This window comes from Brachycentrus maculatus, unplaced genomic scaffold (genome assembly GCF_059751285.1).
Source record: "Brachycentrus maculatus isolate JH-2025_06_01 unplaced genomic scaffold, ASM5975128v1 h1tg000073l, whole genome shotgun sequence".
In the NCBI taxonomy this organism is placed as follows: Eukaryota; Metazoa; Arthropoda; class Insecta; order Trichoptera; family Brachycentridae; genus Brachycentrus; species Brachycentrus maculatus.
The window spans coordinates 770,818-794,255 of record NW_028280827.1 but is presented as its reverse complement, the minus strand read 5'-3'; the positions used below and the strand labels follow the sequence as shown (position 1 = coordinate 794,255).

At 31.9% G+C, this 23,438-nt stretch overlaps 2 protein-coding genes across 2 annotated transcripts in view; one reads left to right on the top strand and one right to left on the bottom strand.

Annotated features, from left to right (window-relative positions):
- The window catches only part of Pka-R1 (protein kinase, cAMP-dependent, regulatory subunit type 1), a gene marked incomplete at its 3' end in the record, with an annotated part of 93,588 nt that extends 88,195 nt beyond the window's left edge, over nt 1-5,393 (bottom strand). The window contains exon 1 of the mRNA XM_088257192.1: nt 4,958-5,393. Within this exon, the coding sequence (XP_088113318.1) occupies nt 4,958-4,975 (18 nt within the window). The remainder of the gene's footprint in view (nt 1-4,957) is intronic.
- Nucleotides 5,394-11,130: 5,737 nt separating this feature from the next.
- LOC148311136 (uncharacterized) lies at nt 11,131-13,388 on the top strand. The gene is made up of 2 exons (XM_088257174.1): nt 11,131-11,308; nt 11,531-13,388. The coding sequence occupies exons 1-2, from the start codon at nt 11,158-11,160 to the stop codon at nt 12,415-12,417; spliced, it is 1,038 nt and encodes a 345-aa protein (XP_088113300.1). The 5' UTR covers nt 11,131-11,157; the 3' UTR covers nt 12,418-13,388.
- The last annotated feature ends 10,050 nt before the right edge of the window (nt 13,389-23,438 follow it).

Below are 23,438 nucleotides of genomic sequence, written 5' to 3'. Positions count from 1 at the left end.
AATTATCCTGAAAATTTCATTTATGTACAAGTGAAAAGGTGATTTAGGTAAAATACATTTTCAAATTCTATTTTGTCACATGAATTCCTATTAGTTTCAGTCTAAATAATCCTGATTTCATAATAGAAAATACAGTAATTACCAAATCGCTTAATCATCATTTCATCGCGTGACTTTGTTTAGACTATTAATCTAGTTTATCCAAATGAAGTGACAAATATAGCTAAATGTGTTTCCCGATAAAATGTCGAGATCCCTCGGGAACATCTGTCTAGTTGCCGGGAATCATGAATCATCCCTGATGCAGCTTATTCTGAGTCTTTTTAACTACAGCACTAACGACCGGGATATCATTTCCACGCAGGCTCTGGTCCATAATACATGTGTTAACTTCAAATAGCAAGCCGCAGGAATAAGAGCTGTGGTTTTTCTGTTATCGCCTTTGGATTTGAGGAGACGAAACTAGACGTATTCTACAGAATTTAGTTTATCCATGTTTGAGGTTGTGGGTGTTTTGCGCAGTAAATGATTTGTAATTCTGTGATTCGTAAATACAGTTAATTTATGTAATATTACCAACGTGTGCTTATAATTATATTATTTATTAATTGAATGTAAATACATATCATGTCTAGTTGTAAATAAATCATGGATTTAATTACATATTTACAGTCTGAATGGATTCATACTTCAAGAGCATTGGAAATTGTAAATATTGTATAGTAAAATGCGCATAATACATATTATGTAATAATGATAATAATAAAACCCTTATCCGCACCCAAATGGTGCATAGGGCACTGCATCATATAAACGCAGTGTTATCTTGATCGTTTACACATGAAGGAAAGGTGATCAACCCTTCGCTTCTGTTACCAGTCCAGGGAATATTAAATAAATATTACAGTGAAAAAATCACTTATATTTATTTTACCCTCCTTGGGAATCGAACCCGTGACCTCCAGAACGGTAGCCGAGCGTGCTGACCATTACACTACGGAGGCGGACGACTGTAGAATGTTGGAAACAAGATTTGAATTATCCAGTGGAGAAGTTAGTAGATTCAAGAAAAGTAAAACCGTTATTTTAGTATATGAAAATACATAATTATAGTTATGTACAATGTACAATGAAGTGTTTATTTAAAGACTAACGTATTATTAACTTTATAGTTGTTATATTTAAAAAGGGTTTTGAGCTGCGTTCATTATTTTGCAGCTCATTATCTTTGAAAAAAATTAATCTAGGCCTTATATTTCAGTTCTCAGTTCAACTAATATTCTCATGTGGTTCATTTACGTGTTTTCCATTCGCAAAATTTTCTATGCAATTTGGTATTTTTTATCCAAATTTCAATCGATCATTTTAACGAACAATACATTAAAAATAAGTGTTGATAAATGGTAGGTACTCAAAACTCGCTAATAGACTGAAGAAATACTATTTTTTTTTAAATACTGATTTTAACCGTCACACGTATATAAAAGCAAGCGCGGATGAAATATAACTTTGTATCGAAATTTCAAAGCAGTCGGTGAAAAACGTAAGAATTTTGAACAAACGAACATTCATATGTTTATGTGTATATATGTAAAATCACATGACAAAAATACTAAACTAACCATCACGCCGCTACCAAGCAGGGGTCGGCAGGGAGAATAGAACGCCACACCACTCTGTCCTTGCAAACATTCTTCGCCTCTTCCACGTTCATGCATCTGCTCATACATACCCGCCGATTGTTTCGACTTCTAACCTGACCACTTTTAAGTTTTTTTCGGACTTACTCTGCTCCTTTTTTCAATTACATTCGCCTCATAAATTTGTTTTACCGTTCTTTCCTCACTCATTCGTTCTACATGTCCAAACCATCTCAACACATCTTTCTTAATTTTATCGATAATGCTTGTCTCAGCTTTGCATTTCTTCCTTATTCTATTCGAACATCTATCATACATCGTTTTGTCGCACATTCTTCAGAGAGAACGCATTTCGACTGCATTCAGTCTACTTTCATCCTTCTTTTGTCAACTCCATGTTTCACTTCCATACATTAGGGTCGGAACCAGGACTCCAAAAATACTGAAAACTATATTTTAAACGAAGAATAATATCTACCCATAAAATAATAACAACCAATGTAATTGTATAAAGAAACTAAACACATCGTTATAGCCAGCCAATGGCATAAACATTACATACATATATGTAGAAGGAATTGAGGTTACGCGACTGGACTGACCAGATAATGTTTGTGACTAATGAATGTGCATTTACTGCTTCACTTTGCCTTGAACATAATATTCTCTTCCATTCATAAGACAGTAAATTAAATAAAGATAAAAATGAAACCTGTAGGCCCGCTGTGTATCGAGTTAGCGGGCCAAAGTTCGGCTATAAATAACTTTGCCCGATAGTACGAGTATGATATTTTAAAAAAAGTTATAAAAACACATACGAATTGGCAATTACCAAACGAAGTGAGATTACGTTGGCGTTTACGTGGTGTCACTACACCCAAATTATAATACAATAAATATTAATTTCTTGAATGTTTTCCGCAGATACTTTGTAGCACGTTTTATAAACTTTATAAAATTAAATAAGTTAGTTTAACCATTTTTTTATTAATACAATTTGAAATGTATAAACTCATCCCTCTAGCGAGATAGCGAGTGTTTTTGCCTAGAATTTTCACTCATGAATTACATGAAATTATAGTAACTTCAAACATAAAGAGTAAATCCACTCACAAATAGGCATAGGCTATGAAACTTATAAAGTTGAAACCTGAATAGGGACATGATAAACGGTGTTGCATAAGCCGTAGCTAGATTTCAGAGTCACTTGGACGTTAGGTAATTCAAAAAAAATTGGGTGATTCCATTAGTTGTTATTTGGGGTTGCTATGCAGTGAATAATAAAAATAACATTTAAGATTTTTACGGAGTGTGTGGAAGTTTTTGGTGACAGTATTTAAATATTTTTTTATGCTTTTTTATTAAAATAAACCCTGATGATGACAAGGTTCTTGTCGAAACCGGTAGGTTAAATTGTATTAATAGAAAAAGGAAAAGTTATTTAATTTTATAAAGTATATTAGTATAAAGTTATTTAATTTTTAGTAAGTAAGTAAAATAATTCATTTCAATACAAAACATAAGATATCTGCCATCAGTTACATTACAAGATTAAAGTTGTAAACAAATATTGTAAAAAGGAAGTGACAAAAGACGATTTACATTATCATATGTATAGCAGTTTTAACAACTTGCAAGTTTTTTTTTTAAATTTACATATAATCATCAATTTAGCTCACAACTTAAATAAAGTCTGTACGCCGGAATTCGGCCAAGTTAGCATTCGCAACACAGTGCTATGCAAAAACAATACACACTTTTTATTTAGCAGAGACACTTATTAAGTGGTATGCAAGATTCTTAGCGAATTATTTCACATACTAGGAGACGCCTGAAAACGTGATTTTCATTTTATTATATAAACCTTATAATTTGACCAATTATTTTATTCTCCACAATTTAAGTGTGCCCAAATCTTTGTACACAAATTATCTGCTTTAGTAGTATTTTTAAATGCATTAGGCTATTTGATCTTTGAATAACTAAGTGATTTTAGAGTTTGTTTTTGATTTACTAAATTTATTTATGATATTTTCATATATACTTATACGGTATATATATATATATATATATATATATATATATATATATATATATATATATATATATATATATATATATATATATATATATATATATATATATATATATATATATATATATATATATATATATATAAATATATATACATTTGTATGAGACAAATGTTGAAGCCGTTGTAAATAGAAGTTTCAAATGAAATATATGTGTAGGACATCAAAATAAATTAAATCAGATTGCATTGACATTCAAATACTTCCCACAAAAGTATGAATCTCTTATAAGGCTGTCTGACATACTCCGTCTAATAACATCACAAAATATATTCTAAAAATAAGTGAAGGTAGACTAGTACAAGTACCAATAAAATGTAAGGATTTAAAAATTACAATGTACACGTATAAAGTTGATTATAAATTTCACAAAAATATTCTCTTGTCTATAATTTTACACACAACTGTTGAAAGTAAACGTGTAAAAAATCAAGTGTCCTTATCGTTTTGGGGAAAAAATGCTACATTATGATGTATGCTAAAAAATTAGATTTTAAAATCAAAGTTGAATTATATGCAACAAGAAAGAATAATAAAATAGAATACAGTAGGAACATAAAAAAATAAACAAAACTTTAATTCAAACAAATTATTATCAATTTTGTGACAAGTGTGTTTTTTTGTAGAAATATCTTTAATTTTAAAATGCATAAAGTATTTTTTTTAACGCTATTTAGTTTTTTTAATAGATAATTATCTAGCGGTGCATGGTTGCATAAGAAAATAATTTGCGCTCATTCCATCCTTTCAATTATTCAATTATGGCAACCATGACCACTTTCCACCACAGGAAATGTCAGTAACCTTTTAAAACATCCGCGAGTGTAAGAAAACTACGAAAGTTTCCATAAAAAACTTACCGTTCAAAAGTTTAAAAAGCTCTTCGAGATTTTATCCGCATAAAAATATTCACGAGTTTAATGAAAGAGTTTTGAAAATTTTAAGAGTTGGATTATTTATTTAATAAATTATCACAAAAATAATAATAAAGGAATATTACAGCCCAATTTCCACATATGAACGATAAACATTATTTCATTAAGCGAGTAAGTACGTAATAAATTTGATTAAAGATTAACCTTAATGATTTCATGAAAAACAAAAGCATTAAAAATTTTCCTAAACCTGAGGCAACAATAAACACAAAGCTATCGCTTAAAATTATTTTATTTTTACGATAAATATATAAACTTAATGGCACCGTGGGAAAAATAAAGCTCATACCTTTTTGACTTCTGACATTTTAAATTCACACGATTATTGAAAGAAAAACCAAATAAATTGTCTCTTCGATCTTGAACACACACTTATTCACAACGATAAATTACTACGTCTAGAAACATTCACACACTTCACGAGATATTTCAAATTCTCACTCCTTGTTCATTAAAAGTCACAAAAACTCCAAACTCGAGGGAGAAGATTTTCCCGTAAAAGGAAGAGAGCGACGGAAGGAAGATTTTCCCGAGAACCGAATCGAATCAGAAACTTGTAACAACAAAAATAAGTCGGGCTTCGAGATTCCGCGTAGGAGAGAAGTAGTGAGATGAAGATGTATGAGACATAAGATACCGCGAAGCTTATTCCGATCCGGGTAGCATGAGAGTTAGTAGGTCGGCGAGCGCACAGCACACGATACAGCGGTCGGCCGCTAACTGGCATTCGGCTCTGGGCACAGCGGCGGGGCTCGGGACCCACAAAGCGCCGTACATAATATAATATGCAAAGTTCAAAGGGGAAATTCGTCCTAGTGAAGGGAAACTGATGCAAACTCGGACCCACCTGTTGGGCTGATTTGGCGTGAGGACCTTCTGAGGCCACTCATTATGTGCGGAACACGAGAACATGCAAGAAATGGGGCGGAAATATTTTATGTTACCCGCGCACGGCATCGTGTGAAGATAAAGGGGTGTATAATATATAAATAATGTATAAAACAGAAAAGTGTTATTTTAACATTGTAGTTTGAAGGACGTATTATACAATACGGCTGTCCAAATTTAAAACACAGTATGGGACATTTTTATTGTAGTACTCTTTTTTTGCATTTTTGGACTAAGTAGAATCTGTTTAGTCCAAAAATGCAAAAAAACGTACTACAAAAAATGTCCCTTACTGTGTTTTGAGTTTGAACAGCCGAATAGGTGAAAACAATTAAAAAAAAATATTTTATACAGTCACTAGGCAAGAAAAACTACGAAGAGAAAACCTGAAAACAGGTAAAAAAAAAAACAGTACGTATTTAGGTATCTCATTTTTCTTCTTCAAACTCTTATCCGCACCCAATGGTGCATAGGGTGCTGCAACGTATCGACTCAGTGTTGGGATGTGAACTGCATGAAGGCAAGGTGAGGCCCTGCGCTTCAGATACCAGTGTAGGGTGACATTAAATAAACATTAAAATAACTTTAAATATTTATTTTCAACAACCAAAGAGTCGAGCCCAGGACCTCTAGCACTGTAGCTATTCCCGTTTACTACTACGCTAAGGAAGCAGATTATATTTAAAAATAAATAAAAGCGATTTTTTGAACCACAAAATTATTTTATTAACTAAATTAATTTATTGTATTATGTTTTGGTCTTTCACATTGAACTCTTTCACTTATGTTATCTTTATCTTATACATATATTTCACTCCTAAATACAAGAATCTCGAGTGCGAGACTGATCACCTTGCCTGCATATAATTAATGATCAGGGTTTTTACCATGGCTGTTTTCAGCATGAAGCGGTGCCCTATGCACCTTCTGGGTGCGGATAGGGATTAGAGAAACAAAATCGTTTAAATTCTTATAAAAAACAACATAAGAGATGTGTCTAAATACTTGTTCACAAATCTGGATTATTTTCAATTATAGGAGTTATTTTTAATATTATTTTTTGACATCTCATCAAAGATGAAGAAGAATATGGAAGTCTGGGTATTTACATACATTAGTCATAGGCTGGTATAAGTGATCACTTTACACACGTGTAAAATTCACCAATTCTACCCATTATTGACAACCACACTACTCAAATTCTTGGAAGCTCTATATATATGAACCAATTCAGAAACATTGTTCTTGAATCACTAGAACTTCACTTTAGACATATATATTGGTGAGAACACATTAGAAGATTTCTGGTGTAATTATTACAAGTAGAAATCGATATCTATGCATCGAGCTTTATGAAATAAAATAAAAAGTGCAAAGGAACGTATGCAAAATGTTACATACCACTTTATAAAAATAATATTAGATTTTTTTGTTGGAAAATGGGCATAAAAAAAGTACTGACGTAATTTTGATGTCATAACTATTCCCATAGCTTGCCAATAATTTTAATGAATCTATTTGCAGTCGCGTAGGATGCTAATATCAAATCCCACGGCATTCTAAAAAATCGGTTTTTAGAAGTAATTCGAAAAAAACAAATACAATATTTCCTCCGCGTTAATATGTAGGATACCGCCAACATCTGATACACGAAGAAAAACAAGCGACGGACAGACGCGACGTGTTGAATAACATTATATAATACGGAGAGCTTTCTTTCAAAATACCCGCATAAAAATAAAAGATTACGAAGAAAAGGCAAAGAGAGAAGGGTTCAGGGACTAGTGATCGGCCTTTTAAACAGATTGGTCCAGTCATTAGTTTTATAACCAAACCGTTCATCTTGTCAACGTAATTTATTTTTAGGCTATAACTTAAGGCTTAGTTCAATTAAGATGAAAAAGAATTGAATTAGATAAACAAAATATATCGCCCACTCCTTTCAAGAACGTCATAAATAAAAAATCGTCAATTTTCAGTTGTGCATGTTTTCGAAATGCCCAGAAAATGTACTATATCCCAGCAAAAGCGGCATATTTTTAACATAATATTTACCCGCTACAGGGCAGAAAGTGTTGTTTTTGCATTTTGAAGAAAAGGTATTTTTTAATAATTTTTTTAAATATACTAAATATTTTTCAAATGGAGAAAAAACCTTCAGGTTTTACCTAAAAATATCTGTCACACACTAAAAAGTTCAGTAAGTGGCTTGATATTTATTTATATTACATTGTATTATATTTCAAAACTTTAAAAACGTTCTACTGAAAAATCAAGTTTTTTGATTTATGACGTTCTTGAAAGGAGTGAGCGATATATATTTATACATGGTATATAAACAGCAGGTAGGATAACAACACTGTCCAGGCTTGATGATTGCAATATTCGAAGGTTTTTTCCCTTATTTCGGTAGTTTACAGTCTATGATTTTTTATGAAACCAGTATAATAAGATACTATATATTATTATATATATCACTATAAAACATAGTGAAATTCGAATATACCAAAACATATCCATTTTTCTTGGTACCTAGGGCGTACGTAATATATGTAACGGCAAGAAAAGAAAATCAATAATATATTTTTTTAAACAATAACATTTTTATAAAGCACGCCGTTGTGTTTATCATCTCACAGGAGTAGTTAGGGTTTATTAAAGTAAGTTACATTCATTAGAAATGTATATGAATGCGTCAGATTATTCATATTGATTTTTTACCAAAAGATGATTAGAAATTTTCATACGTAATATATTTTTCGTCGCAGTGCAAAAATAAAAATAAAAATAATATACCTGAATGGTTTTTGTAATTTTTTTGAATTACCGAGTTATAGATTCAGAGTCACTAGCTACGGCTTATGCAACACTGCTTATCATGTACCTTCTAGGCTTATTTATGGCCTATTCCTACTTGTAGTGGGTTTACTCTTTGTGTTTAAAGTAACTATAATTACATAATACTTGAGTGAAAATTCTAGGCAACAATACTCGCTAAACGTAACACATGTATAACGTAACGGTATACTTATATGGTTTATGTACGAGGCATAATTAAAAAAGGAATAACCCGCAAAGCGTTTATTTTATATGCTTGTCTGCAGGTAGGATAGTAAGGATAGGGAAGGTAAATGTGAAAAATACATCACAAACACCCAGGTCAATTGAAAATAAATCTTTCTTGAATTCATTTACGGAAGGATAATTATATTTCATTCATTTTCAAGTTTTTTACAATATTTTAAAGCATTTAGAAGCAATGAAAAGTAATACAATGTCATGGAGTATCGCAGCAAAGAGTTATTGCTTTAAGGACAATCGAAAGTACATAGATAGTACCTGTACAAGTATTTTTATAGATTACATCTGTAGATGACGGAGACTTCTGTTCTCAATTTATGTTTAGCTTTGACGATATCTCTGATTGGCACAGTTACATAACTACTTATAAGTATCATATTATAAAGGTATCAATACATTAAATGTATAGTGTTACATATACACATAATACCCAGGTACCTATAAAAGATATATGTGGATACAGAGCACTTTGTTAGTAATCCTATCGAACACCATTCTAAACTTTATATCGATTATCTTGATTAATGACTACCACTTCATTTTACAAGGATTGAATGAGGGATCTCGACCGAGTTTATGCGTATAACCAACTTAATATATGAGGTAAACGTGGCAGTTTTTGACACCTTAAGCTAATTTCAAACTTTGCATGGCTTGATAAATGTCAAAAGTTTTATATTAAACGATATACACGTATATACATGTATATTAAAAGCATTGTTAACTTTGTGGTATCGTAATATAAATTGGTATTACACAAAGTGAACGATGAATGAAAAGGAGAGTGTTATATACATGTATATTGAATGGTGATATAAAGACGAATTCTCCTATGCATTTGATCATGAAAATGTTACAATTAAAAGAAATATTTAAAAATATGAAGTGGAAAATATCCATAACGTCGATAAGTACTTAGAAAAAATAATGCATTCACTACGCAACGTAAGTTTTTTTTAAAACTATACTTCTATCGGAAGAAAAAATAAATGTTCATTAAAAAAAAGGTAACATCTAATTTCCGACAGTACGAATTGACGGATAGATTTCGAAATAAGTTTGTCATTAATATAAGGTTAAATTAATTTACTCCAGGCTTCAAATATCGATGGTAAAAGGATTGCGTGTAAAAAAATCAAGGAATCCATTTTTTTCCAAAATTTAAAATTTGTATTTTATTCCTGTCATCTTTTTTTGGGTTTTCTTGTCGTTTTTCCAAATTTTGAGTCGGTTCACACTGAATAAAAACATTTTACTATATCTTTATATCGTAGTCGTACAGGAGAAAGTGACCAACTAACAATACGTAAAATGTTCAGGAGGGCCATTTGCGTCTCTTTTGGTTGGCAAGAAAATAAACATCAATGCATTTATTTTTTTACATCTTTGGAGATAATCCAGATTTTGTGAACAAGTATTTGGACACACTCAATATTGTAAATCAATGCATTTACTCATTTTTAACAAGTCAATATATGAAACTTCCAAGTTTAAAATCCTTTGGGATTTTTTAGGGCAATATTAAGCTAGTAATATATCAATTAGTCAATGATCACGTTTTTGTAAAAAATGCACTTGGTCACTTTCTCCTGTATGACTACGATATAATTTTTATGTTTGCTTTATACCCACTTTTCTTGTCAAACGAATTTCTTTTTGTTCTAAAGAAGATTATTCCTGGTTCTTTTTCATAAGCTTACTCTATTTAAAAAAAGAACTTATTTTACCAGTATTAAATATTTATCCATATGGGAGCTATCGTGCATGAATCTATAACAAAGGGAAAACATTAATTATGAGTCGAGTTGCGCTCCCGTGGGTATGTCATGGATTTTGAGTCAGAGCAGAGGTTTGATCACTAGTCCGACACAACTGATTCCTTTATTCAAATTGTACAAGTCACTCAGGGTTAACTTATAACAGTATTCAATCAAAATATGGGAGTAAATATTTAATTTTAATAAAACAAAAGTTTAGTTACACATCCATAAAGTATTGGATTTGCTTAAATGCTTTGTATGCCACGACTGGAAAAATTAAAAAAAAAAAAACTAATTGGCATCCCGAAATCACAGATTTCGGAAACCCCAACAATATTAAACAGTGAAATAAATATTTTTAAACCTTTCCGAAAAAATATAGTTACTAAGTATGTACTGACTAGTATAATTTTATAGGAAATATACTATATTGTTAAATAATTATTATTGATTTATATATATATATTTTTTTCTTTCATCAGAAATTATTTTGATACCTACACCAGAGACCTCTAATTAAATTGATAAAATATTTATAAAATTGTAAATCCATTCACAGGGAATAGGGCTGATGAATGAATGTATATGTGAATATATTCATTTTTACAGCACTACTAAAATACATGGAAACTTCTTTACCGACATCGAATGTGTTTTAGTTTGTAATTTTTCGCTAGGTGTCCGTAGTGCGCCGTCAGCTGTCTAGCGACGCTAGCGCCGCGGTGCGCGAAATGCGAGAAGAGCGATTTGTCAAACAAACATGGCGGGCGGGTATAATAGTGGCGGATCGTATCGGGAGAATACACCAAAACAATTGCGTCCAGTTAAAAAAGACAATAAAAATAGTATCGTAAACTCGTCACAAAGCATCCCATCACCGGGAAAGAACACCAAAGATAAATATCCTTTAGGTAAGAAAGAAAATATACATGTTTAAATTTTCAGAGGTTAAAGAATAATCAGTGATGTGACGTCAACGCATTTTGGAAAAATAGTGACCTAATTAAAAAAATGGAAAAATAATAACATTTCCAAAGGTCAGACACGAAAAGTGTTGATTTCCTCGAGTACTTTATGTTATGTGTCGAGGTAAAATGTTTACGTTTTCTGACTTTTGTTTTGTTTACTTCCAGATCCGAATAATTTCAGCATTCCGGAAATATTATGCCAGTGTCAACACAAATGTACGGAAAGAGTAACACCGCCTCTAATACAAAAAGTGTGTATGTACTTCAAGGGAATACAAAACCGCAATCGACAATATCTCTATTTATCAACTTTGATCCAGATAAAAGTGAAAAATATTACTGCGGAGGAAAAAACAACAAAAGGCAAACCGTTCAGAAAAATGGGATTTCGATATTTTGTCCCAATTTTGTCGGCGGATGACATGACCCAACAAGCGGAAGAGAGACAACATGACGTTAAGGGAAAACCCATAACGAGGTCTCCGAAAAAATCCAAAAAAAAGGCAGTAGAAAATTTATCAGTCGAACAATTTCCAGATTGGGATCACGTAGAAGTGTGTCTGGGCGCGTTCACGACCGTTCATATTATCAGCGAGAAAAGAGTTACGATTACCCGAGCGACGTGGAAACTGCAGACGGAAATGAAGTGTAGCAAGCCTTTTACGAGTTACGCTCAAGCCGCAGGGGGGGTCAAAACAGCGACGCAAGCTCCCAAGAAGAAAATACGTCTGGACGAAGGAATCAAGGAGGAAAATGGGAAAAAGAAGCGCAGTCTGGAACGCAGCGGCGCCGACGTGTGCAGACTGGCCGCCGAGTGGCTCGCGAAGGAGGCTGTCGAAGCGCAGAAGCCGTCCTTCGCCATCAACCCCAGGACCTTGCTCCCGGAGGGTCTGGTGCTGCCCGCCTCCGTGACGTGTCTGCCCATCTTCCCCAAGGACGGTGGCAAAGTGAACCCCGTGAGGGACCACGGCCGGGATATCGACCTGGTCGATAACTTCTTCTCCGACCAGCTCTGGAAGCCGGAGTATATAGGGATAGGTGGAGTGCCTTAGCGTCCAATTACAAAGACTTATTTATCCGTACAAATTATAATGTTAATTGTTCGAAATTGTTATGGTAAAATATTACGTTAGGTAGGCAAATAACAGAAATGGGGAAACGTTCGAAATACCTACGAACTGATTTTATTTCGAAACTTACAAAGGGACCACTCGATATAAAAATCACGTTATTTAAACAGTAATTTCTGCCTTGTATAGAATTTATACACTCTAGTTTTAAATTAAAATGTGATACCAATGGCGAATTGCATCATCATAATATATTTTCAATTGTTTTTGTTTAAATTTTATAAGATAGGGTAAAAGTGTGTATAATTATTCGATCCGAGATCAATGACCAATGAATTAACGAAATGTATAAAGCCTTTTTTATAATTAGTTATAAATTTTAATTAATTGTAGGTGCCTACATTATTCCGATAAAAATTCCAAGACTTTAATATTCCATGTCATCAAATGATAATATTAGGGATGCGAGAAACAATGTTTATGCAAAGTCGCGTACTTGATTGGTGGATATAAGAAGTAGAAAAAATATTAAATAAAGTTTTAATAAAATTACTATTTTGATAATACGGACAAATTGTTTCGTCAACGCTAAATCAAATAATTACATTCTCACATATTTTTATACGATGTTCACATGATATGTGAGCACATTTCACAATAGTTGACTATGTGAAAATACCTGATCCCCAAATATTTTGTGTGATAGTTAGTGAATTTATTTATTGAATTTTAGTTTTTACGTTTTGGTGCGGAGATAATGCGACACGTCAATCTGATCAAATCAAATATAAATTTTTTAATATACTATTTTATGAAATTTGTATGAAAAATCTATTGTTCTTATTATGAATTTATACCAAATTCTAAAAAATATATTTATTCACTTAAATTATTGTACGTTAGGTATAATTTTGTATTTTATTAAAAATTATTCAAATAAATTCTGATTATTTCAAATTGTTTTATTATTTATGCTTTCTTTAAGGTCAATATTTGAGATAAATGGGACTTTTCTACAAGAGTGTTTTGGTATTATGTATTGTAATCTTAATTCGTACAAGTACTGTGCGTTTCATATATTTTTAAATTAAATGATATGCTTTTTTATTTGGGTTAACAACAGCAACATATGTAAAACAATTAAAAGATATACATTAAACAAGCCAATTATAGTTAACCACAGAAACATAAAGATTAGTACAAAAAAATATTTAGTGTAGATCTAGCAAATGAATGTGTGTGTGTGTGATGTCGATCCTAGTAGGGACATACATACAATGCAGAGAAGCATAGTTTTTAAAGATCCTGAGAGGACAAAATGACCAAAAGACCATTCGACTTTACAACACAGATTTTCCGCAATTAAAAATGTCAACTTGGCTAAAACATGAGTTGTACTCACTAGCCATTCGAAACATAGGTTAACTCCGCGCATAATTAGTTCGAAGGACAAGTACTCTGAATAAAGATCATGTAATATAATATCTTTCATCTAATATTGGTGAGAAATCGAGAAAAGGTTAATAAATAGCAATTATTTATTTTCATTAATTGAATCGGACGTCACTTGTGATATAATATTTATCCATTTTAAATAAAAGTTTTACTTTTACCAAGTAAAGCTTACATTAAAAATAGCAATTATTTAGACTGTCTAACTGACGCTTCTTGGGACGACCATAGGCATAGAGAAAGTGGATAGTGGGTAATTTAAAGATAGTAAATTTATATCTATTGTTGAAAATCTCGTTAAACAAAACTAAAAAGTTGCGTTTAATTTTGAAACGATGATGACATTGTATGAATGAGATGAGGATACGGAAATAAGGATTAGCTTAATCACTATTTAGGATGGACTTTTCGTTAAACGGCTACATTTTCAGAGTATGTAAACAGGCGAAGCTGTAATTTTTGCGAAATTCTTAAATACGTTATACGCTTTTATACTTATAGATGAAAATATATAGTACCAACATACACTCTAGTAAAAATAATGTAAGACCTTCATCATATAAGAATATTTGTGAGACTCCTATACTAAATTTCTTTAAGCGGTGAAATTGTTGAAATTAGTCACGCAAGCGATATCCAACGATATTATTGTTGATAACCTTTTTATTCACACTTTTGTATATTTGTCAATTGCGTTTAATAAAACACGCAAGAAAATTGTTTTTCCAAACAAACAGTGAAAAACGATAAAAAATATTTTTCCTTGCTCAATTTAATTATAAGTAATAAAACATTTTTTTATTATTATGAACACCCCACTCACCCATTTACGCGCCTTTTGATTAAGTGTGAACGAAGGTGTTTTAACGGAAACAAAGAACACTCAAATAACGTAAAAAAAGAAAAACAGTGTTTATATGAAAGATTTTGAAAACGATATATATTTTCCTTTTTTCCGTTTTACTACGAGGAATAATAATCCCAATACAATAACCCAGAATTGGAAAATCTTTTATTTTATTTATTTCTTTAATTAGCTGATATTACACTTATATAAACTATTATTAACACTTAATTACCATCATATTTATATTTACATCTTTTGACATTTAACAAAACATTTATTTTTAAATTCTTTCAGACTCTTTTCATTCTTCGTACATTCAGGCGTCTCTTCATACATTTTCTAACCCTTATACATTAAACAAAATACAATAATACGAAAACTAATAAAAGTATGAGTAATCTAACGCTGTAGCCTTTAAAGTTTGAAGGTTTATTAGTTGCGCATAGAGAAATTTTTACAATCAGAACTCAATTCATAAGAAAAAAATTCTCCGACTGTGCTTTCCAATAAGAAGTTTTAAGCTAATAATTTTAAGGCGACGGGAATATTCATTCTTCAACAGCTTTGTTGACATAATTTATATCATGGCCTAATGTCGCTCAAATCTATGTTATTTTATATCAATAATATATTCGTGAAACACGTAATAGCGAATATATTACAAAACATGCATAAATAAGTCAGTAGGTCCCTACTTGTAAAATAGCTATATTGGTACGTAGCATGGATAACAATGAAATTATATATCGTTAATTTATTACACGCATCACACCACGAAAGTTTTAAATAAACACATAATTATTGTACTTATATTACATATATATATATATATATATATATATATATATATATATATATATATATATATATATATATATATATATATATATATATATATATATATATTTATATACATATATATATATATATATATATATATATATATATATATATATATATATATATATATATATATATATATATATATAATCAATTCAAATAAATCACAAGTATTTTTTGCAGCCTATCCAAACTGTATGAACATCGTAAATTCATAGTTAATTAGATTTAAAAAAGGTGATTATTATTACTTATTATAAGTGGTACAGGTAACGAATAATTTCTTTAATATTTAAGTCGGTAGGTACTGATAAAATTCTTCGTTATAAATAAAAATATAAATGTACAATAGCATTATGAGAATCATAATAAAGAAACCGTGGTTTTAGTATATTAAAACAAATATTTGGGTTCTTATCACACGTGTGATTAATATTTACCGTCGTATTTTGAAATGGTAGATACTGTGGTTTTAAAAAAATAACAATAAATTTGTAGCTGAGTGGGGGAATCTAACCGTCTTAAAGTTTGATTCAAAGTCCGCACAACGAATCACTTATTGCAACGATAAAAATGTACATTAATTTTAATGTTTATCAATAAATAAACGAAATTTGCCACATATAATTTATTTAAGATGTTCGTAATTACATAATAGACGTATTTAAGTAGGTAACTGAAATATTACAGTTTTTATTTTAAGTAATAGCTAAAAGCAAAATTGGGAAATTCTCAAGTTTACTAAATTGATTAATGATGTCATAAAAAATAACAAACACAGATTATATTTTAAAATATTTATGAGTAAAATTTACAATGTGAAATTATAAGCAAAGCATGATCGAAAAATAAGTCAAACTTATGTATTAATTTTAAATCAAACACAGATTTTTTGAGTCTACTAAGTAAACTTAGTAGACTCAAAAAATCTGTGTTTGATTTAAAATTAATACATAAATTAAAATGGAGTTCTACAAATTAAACGCCAAGTCAATAAATAAGTCAAACTTACCCGCATTACGAGCATGCCAATTCGACGAGTCGCAGCAGTTTCAAAACTTTCAAAAATTGAATTCAAATCTTGAATTTAAAAGAAGATCAAGAATCGTTATGTTTGAAGACATAAAAGTTGACTAAAACATATGTCGATAAAATGTGGATTTTTGTGCCAAAATTTGGTCTAAAATCGTCGAGAATTCAATGAAAAATACAGCCTGAATTCCAGCGCCGATTTTTCAATGTCAATGGCAATCGTAAGTAAATTTCGCGGTCCGCGTGTACTACGTCTTGTGTCAACGGACCCCGGGGATGTAAAGTTTGCCTTTATCAAAGTCAAGTGACGCGGCGTTATAACAGAGAAAAATTGATTGAAGGGATGAGTCAAGAGTCGCTATTCAGCCGACTTGGAGATGACTTCGGGATGGAGAGGGGTGCGACGGTGTTGCCGAGTGCGACCAACCCGGGTTACTGAATGGTTTGCCTACCAAAAGCTGGATTGGGGTAGGGAACTTAGGGAGGTTCTGACCGGGCACATTTTCAAACGTTTTCGAATCTGGGTAGATTTTATTTTGAACACCAGAATAAAAGTTGAAATTCTATTAAATCAATATATTTCGCATACCTAGAATGACGAAATTCCATCTCTTACCACACTTCTGAAGTAATGTTAATAATAAGTTGTTTTGATGCGATAAATTATGATTTTCATTACCTTGTGAAATATTAATAACGTTTGATAACTTTTAATAGAAAACTCATAAAATTGCAAAAAGTATACGATATTTCGTTTCCATGTGTTTTTTTCTTCTTCAAACCCTCATCCACACCCGATGGTGCATAGGACACTGCATCAAATAAATACGGTGTTATCTTGATCATTTACACATGAAGGAAAGGTGATCAGCTTCAGGTACCAGTCCAGGGTAATATTAAATAAATATTAGAGTAAAAAAATCACTCCATTATATTTATTTGACTCCCCTTTGCAATCGAACCCTTCCGGGTTTCCCGAGGTCTCCCTCCAGCGTGCTGACCGTTACACTACGGAGGCGTTTTTTTTATAGTACATTAAATATCAAATGAAATCTTACCGTAAAGATGCAACTATATACATATTATAAGTGCATGTTACAGTTTATTATAAATGAAACCATTCCACGCAAATAACAAATTTAATAAAATTTTGCTAACTGGAACTTCGTCATTTAAAACATATGTGTTTTTATGTTGATTGAGACTTTGTACAACTAGACGATATTAAAATTAAAAATCTAATGCAATTTGAAGCAAAATTATGAGGCCACGCGTATCAATTAATTTAGTATAGTTCTAATAGTTTCCCCTTGTTACAATGTTTTCGAAGACCAAGTATTTGTATGACTCATTTTCACTTCTCGATTTTTACGTATTATGTTTCCATTTCAACAAGACATACAAATCAGAATCACCGAGGCGCTATTTAGAGCTATCCAAGACAAGGACATTTACTCTCGAGTGATAGTCGAAGTCAACGGGACCTGGCATGATGCGCACAAAAGAAGAAGATACAAATTTACGTCAAATTTGATAGTGGGTTGACACTTCCATCTTTTTATTTTTGTAAACGACAATCAATTCTGTCACTTTCCTAACATATTTTGATTGGATTGATCGACGAATGTCGTCGCGAAGGACAGGTGCATAAAGTATTATAATGAATAATATAGAATACAGATAGGGGTGGAAGTGAATCGATTAAGAATTTGAAATATACAGAGTAAAAAAATAACATTAACGTTTTTCATTTGGATATTTATTTACTCATTCATCAAGTCAGTGAATTTAATAAAAAAATTCAATGATTTTTCACCAATAAATTTCGCTAATCAATTCGACACAATTCCAAAAGCAGGTTGTCGGTTTTTAATGTGCAGTATATCATTGTACAACATATGTACGATCCTATAAATACTTTTTACGATTTTGGTGATACAGGTGTCAAAATAATGCGTCAAAAAGTATCGATAAATATTGATAATCGTAAAAATTATAATTTTGTTATATTTTGAGCAAAAAACGTTGTGAATGTAGTCAACTTATTCTCAAACTATTCCACGTGGGAGTTTACGTTTTAACTACGTAGTGTAGGTGATATTCATTGTCATTTCTTTCTACTAATACTGATCTACAAATGATTTCAAAATGTCAAAATGTCGTAAGAAATAAAAACACAGAAGTAAAGTTAAAGTTATTAACACTACGTAGTTTACGCATTGTCTTTGCCAAATCTATTCCAAAGGGAATTTAATGCGTAAACTACGTGGTAAAGATAACTTTTACTTTACTGTTATTCGGGAAAAAAAATGTAATCGGTTTATATTGACATGATCGACATTTTATTTGTAACAATTTATTACCATTGGGGTGCGGATAAGGATTTGAAGATGAAGAAGAAGACTGTATACTGGGTCTTCTCTTCTCCGTCGTATTCCTCATTACTGAGGGTTGTGACCCTTGTGGATCCAATGACTCTTCTCCAGTTATCCCTTGACTGCGCTGCACGTAGCGCTCCAACCACCGAGGTGCCTGCAGCTGCCTTAACTTGATCGGTCCATCGTGTGGGGATCTTCCTCTCCCTTTCTTCCCCTCCAGGCTACGGATCACAACCAGTCGTTCCAGGCTATTCTCGTTGCCACGCGCAACGTGTCCAAAGAACTGGAGAATCCGTCGAGTGCAGACATTGGCCAGGGTCAAGCCATCCAAGCGTAGTTCCTGGCGAATGGACTCGTTGGTGCGTCTAGCTGTCCATGGAATTCAAGGCATGCGCCTCCAACACCACATTTCGAGCTTCAATTTTTCTCCTTTCTGCTGTTTTTATGGTCCATGTTTCAGCAGCATAGAGAAAAATGGAGTGGACCAAGCTCCTGATAAGCTTTACCTGGGTGTTGTTACTCACCACGGTCTTTCCTGATTTAGACTAGCTTAGACATGGCGCTTTTGGCGATAGCGATACGAATACTGGGTATACGATTCTGGTTCGAGAGATTTTTGTAAATACATCTCTGAGAGTGTTTTCTAGTGTGTTATGGATCGCTTCGGTTAAAATAGGTTCCATTTGAGCCCCGATATTGATTTATTTAACGGTTTTCGGCGGTGTTGAATTCGGGTGAAAAGCTCTGTAAGAACCCCGAGTAAGCGTGTTTTGGTATCCCTACCTCCCCGCCCCCAGCCCCCACCCCCTCAGCCCGCTAGCGCGGTAATGACGTCACGGCGAAAAGGGACGCGCGCACGCGGCGGGCCGTGAGAAGAAAGCATCATTTCCCACCGGGCAAATATCGCGAATCACACTTTTACTCCACTACGGACGGCCAAATTTTCAAACTCTAATAATTTTCAATGTAAATTATTAAAAATGTTGATCGCTTTCACCGGCTTGCCGTTTGCATCACAATTAAAAATTAATAAGTAAATATATATTTTTTTGACATCTCATCAAAGATGAAGAAGAATATGGAAGTCTGGGCATTTACGGGGTTGACGCTGGTTTAAGTGATAATAATGGGTAGAATTGGTGAATGTTACACGTGTGTAAAGTGATCACTTAAACCAGCCTATGGCGGTCGTCAGCCCCGTGAATGCCCAGAATTCCATATTCTTCTTCATCTATGATGAGATGTCAAAAAATAATATGAAAATAACTCCTGTAATTGGAGATAATCTAGATTTTGTGAACAAGTATTTGGACACACTCAAAATGTTGGAAATTAATAAGTAGGCTGAAAGCTAAACTGGTAAGAACACAAAGGAGTCCTAGTTTCAACTCTAATGTATGAAAGTGAAACACGGAGTTGGCAAAGCAGGGATGAAAGTAAACTGGATGCATTCAAAATTCGATCTCTCAGAGGCAAAACTAAGTGTGATAGATGTTCGAATGGTGAAATAAGGAAGTAATGCAAAGCTGAGTTAAGTATAAACGATAAAATTAAGAAATGTATGTTCTATTCTCTCTGCCTACCCGTGAGGGAAGCGGTGTGCTGGTTAGATAGTTAGTTGAAAATGAAACCTAATAGTATTTCCCTAACAGTGACAATAACGCTTCTCTATTCCGATAATATCGAGAGCGATGAGTTCATAATAGCCATTGTAAATTTATCGACCCATAATGATTTACGTTACAGTAATCATAATTATTCCAAAATGTAACTGAACACACAAAAGGGATACAATGTACGGAGGTACTTTAATGCCATCAAAAAATCAAAGGGTAAAATTATTTCCAATAATATGCAATATAAATTAATGATATATCATTTATTATTTAAATGAATAATTGCTTCATGTGCTACAAAGTCCCTTTTGAATAAAGCTAGTTGATGGAACATGGGTATAATTAAACAGTAGTACAAATCAACATTATGTATTTATAAAAATCTAATAAAATAATGAAATGCTATCTGGTTTTCACGGCCTTATTTTTAAAACCGTTATAAAGGGTGTATCATGGCGATTGCGATGGATTTTCCTGGAAAGAAATCTAGAGAAAATTCATGGATGCTACAGAAAAATAACATGATTCGAAAGTATGGTCTAGGTGACGTATATGATCGAAGGACCTATAACCTGAGGACGAAGAGAGCTGACCCCAACAGTCTACAAATGTGATAAGTTGGGATGGAGGAAGAAAAAGAAATCACAATCCACCAAAGAAAAGTATTGTATTAATTTACCAAAATTTATATTGTTCGTATTTTTTATAATAAACTCGTATTCGCGGGAAACAGAAAATTAATACTAATCCATACAGGAGATAAACCGAATTGATTTCAACAATAAATAAATTTTTGGGAAATATAAAGAAAAAACCATTTCAAATGCTTAAAATAAATTTGATGAATTTTACACAATTTAACACTGAAAGTTCACTTCAACTTTTTTAACATTACTTTTTTATCCCTTACCTTTTCTGCGAGCTTTTCTTGTATTATATTTTCCGCTGGCTTTATAGTAATTCGTATCACAGGAAGATGTTCCCCAGATTTTCCTTCCGATTCCTCTCCATTTTCCACTCTACGATTTTGTTGCTTATCGAGACAGTTACCCATATTAGAAAAATTAAATAATTTATTTAATAACGAAACAATCTAATTATAAATCGTTTAAAATTCATAATTAGTATTTTTATATTTCGCAAACGAACAAATCAATTATATTTATACATTTAATAACGAAACAATCTAATTATACACCGTTTAAAATTCATAATTAGTATTTTTATATTTCGTAAACGAACAAATCAATCAAGTATGTATTATTATATAAAATGTAACATAATTTAACAATGCGTATGATTGCACTTTTGTTAGTACTTATACTACTGTTCAGAGTAAAAAATATACATTAGTTGTTTATAATACCATGAAAGTCATAATAAAACTTTAATTAAACGGCGATTTATGTGCGAAAAACACAAATAATCAATTTCGCCACACCTGTATTTAAGCACATCCGAACGCGTAATTGGATAATTTCATACTACCATACACGGGTAGAATTTCACAGATTATTTTTTTAATCAATGTACGATGAGTTATGGCGCTTATCGCGTATAAATCACATAATATGACAGACTTAACCATAAAGGATTACATCCAGACATTTACCGGATAAATCGAATATATGTCGAGCTCCGGAGAGATCAGATGTTAGTCGTCTACTACTGGAACAACTTGTGAATGGAAAACGATAAGGCAAATTTATGAAACGTGATGCAGAGGATTTGATAACAAAAGCAAAGAATTGTCGGCTTCGCTTGAACAAACAAAGGTTCGCAAATACAACCAAGGTTCTGTATGCGGAATACTATGATGGCTACACAATTTATAAATTAAAATATCAAGTCTCAATGTCACAAAAAAAGTTAAACGAAGTAACTAAGTTGGCCGATAATAAAACAATACACATACAAATTTACAAGATATTTTTTTGTTTTTGTTTATAATATTATAATTAAATAAGCTTGTACAAATAAAAATAAAAATTATCAAAAGATATCCACTGACAGGCAGGGAGAATAGGACGCCTCACCAATCTGTCTTTGCACACAATCATCGCCTCTTCCACATTCATACACGCCGATTATTCCGACTCCTGTTCGGACCACTTTCATCTCGCCACAAAAAATTATTGATGAACGTCTCACATTTCGATCAGTTACAACTCGCTAGTGAATTTGGCGAGTGTTACATTCTCACAGATGAGATTGAAATTAGATGATTTAAAAAACAATGAAAACGCGAAATTTCAATTCTACAATTTTTCCTTTTACGCAGCACAGATTTTTATTTTGTTTGCAGTTTGATTAAAATACCACTGAGAAAGTTTTTTTTTTTAAATAGCTGCTATAGACTATAAAAAATTATGAAATAAAACCCAATAAAACGAAAAAAGAAGATTACCACAAATTAAATTTTACTAACCTACCTACTACTATTTAAAATATAAATTTTTATATTCAAAGGTATTTATAACTATGGAAATAAAGATTATTAAAAGTACGTAATACGTTAGTGAAAATAATTTCCAAGTACTTTAAAAAACATATATTTTATCTTATTTTATGAATATCATCGTAAGTAAAGAGTTTTTGGCAAAAAAAATATATGTACATATAAGTACTATGTTGCAATAACCTCAAAAGGTATTAATGCAAACGAGCCTTGCCCGGCGACATCGTTTTATTTAGTAATCTAAATATGCTCAAAACACGCGCATGATCTAAAAAAAATCCAACACTTTAACTTTAAAGGGATTCAGTTACAGTCCAGACTTTGCGTATATTTATTTTTAATAGATTTCCAAAACGGTATTTACCGAAATTGTATTTCCA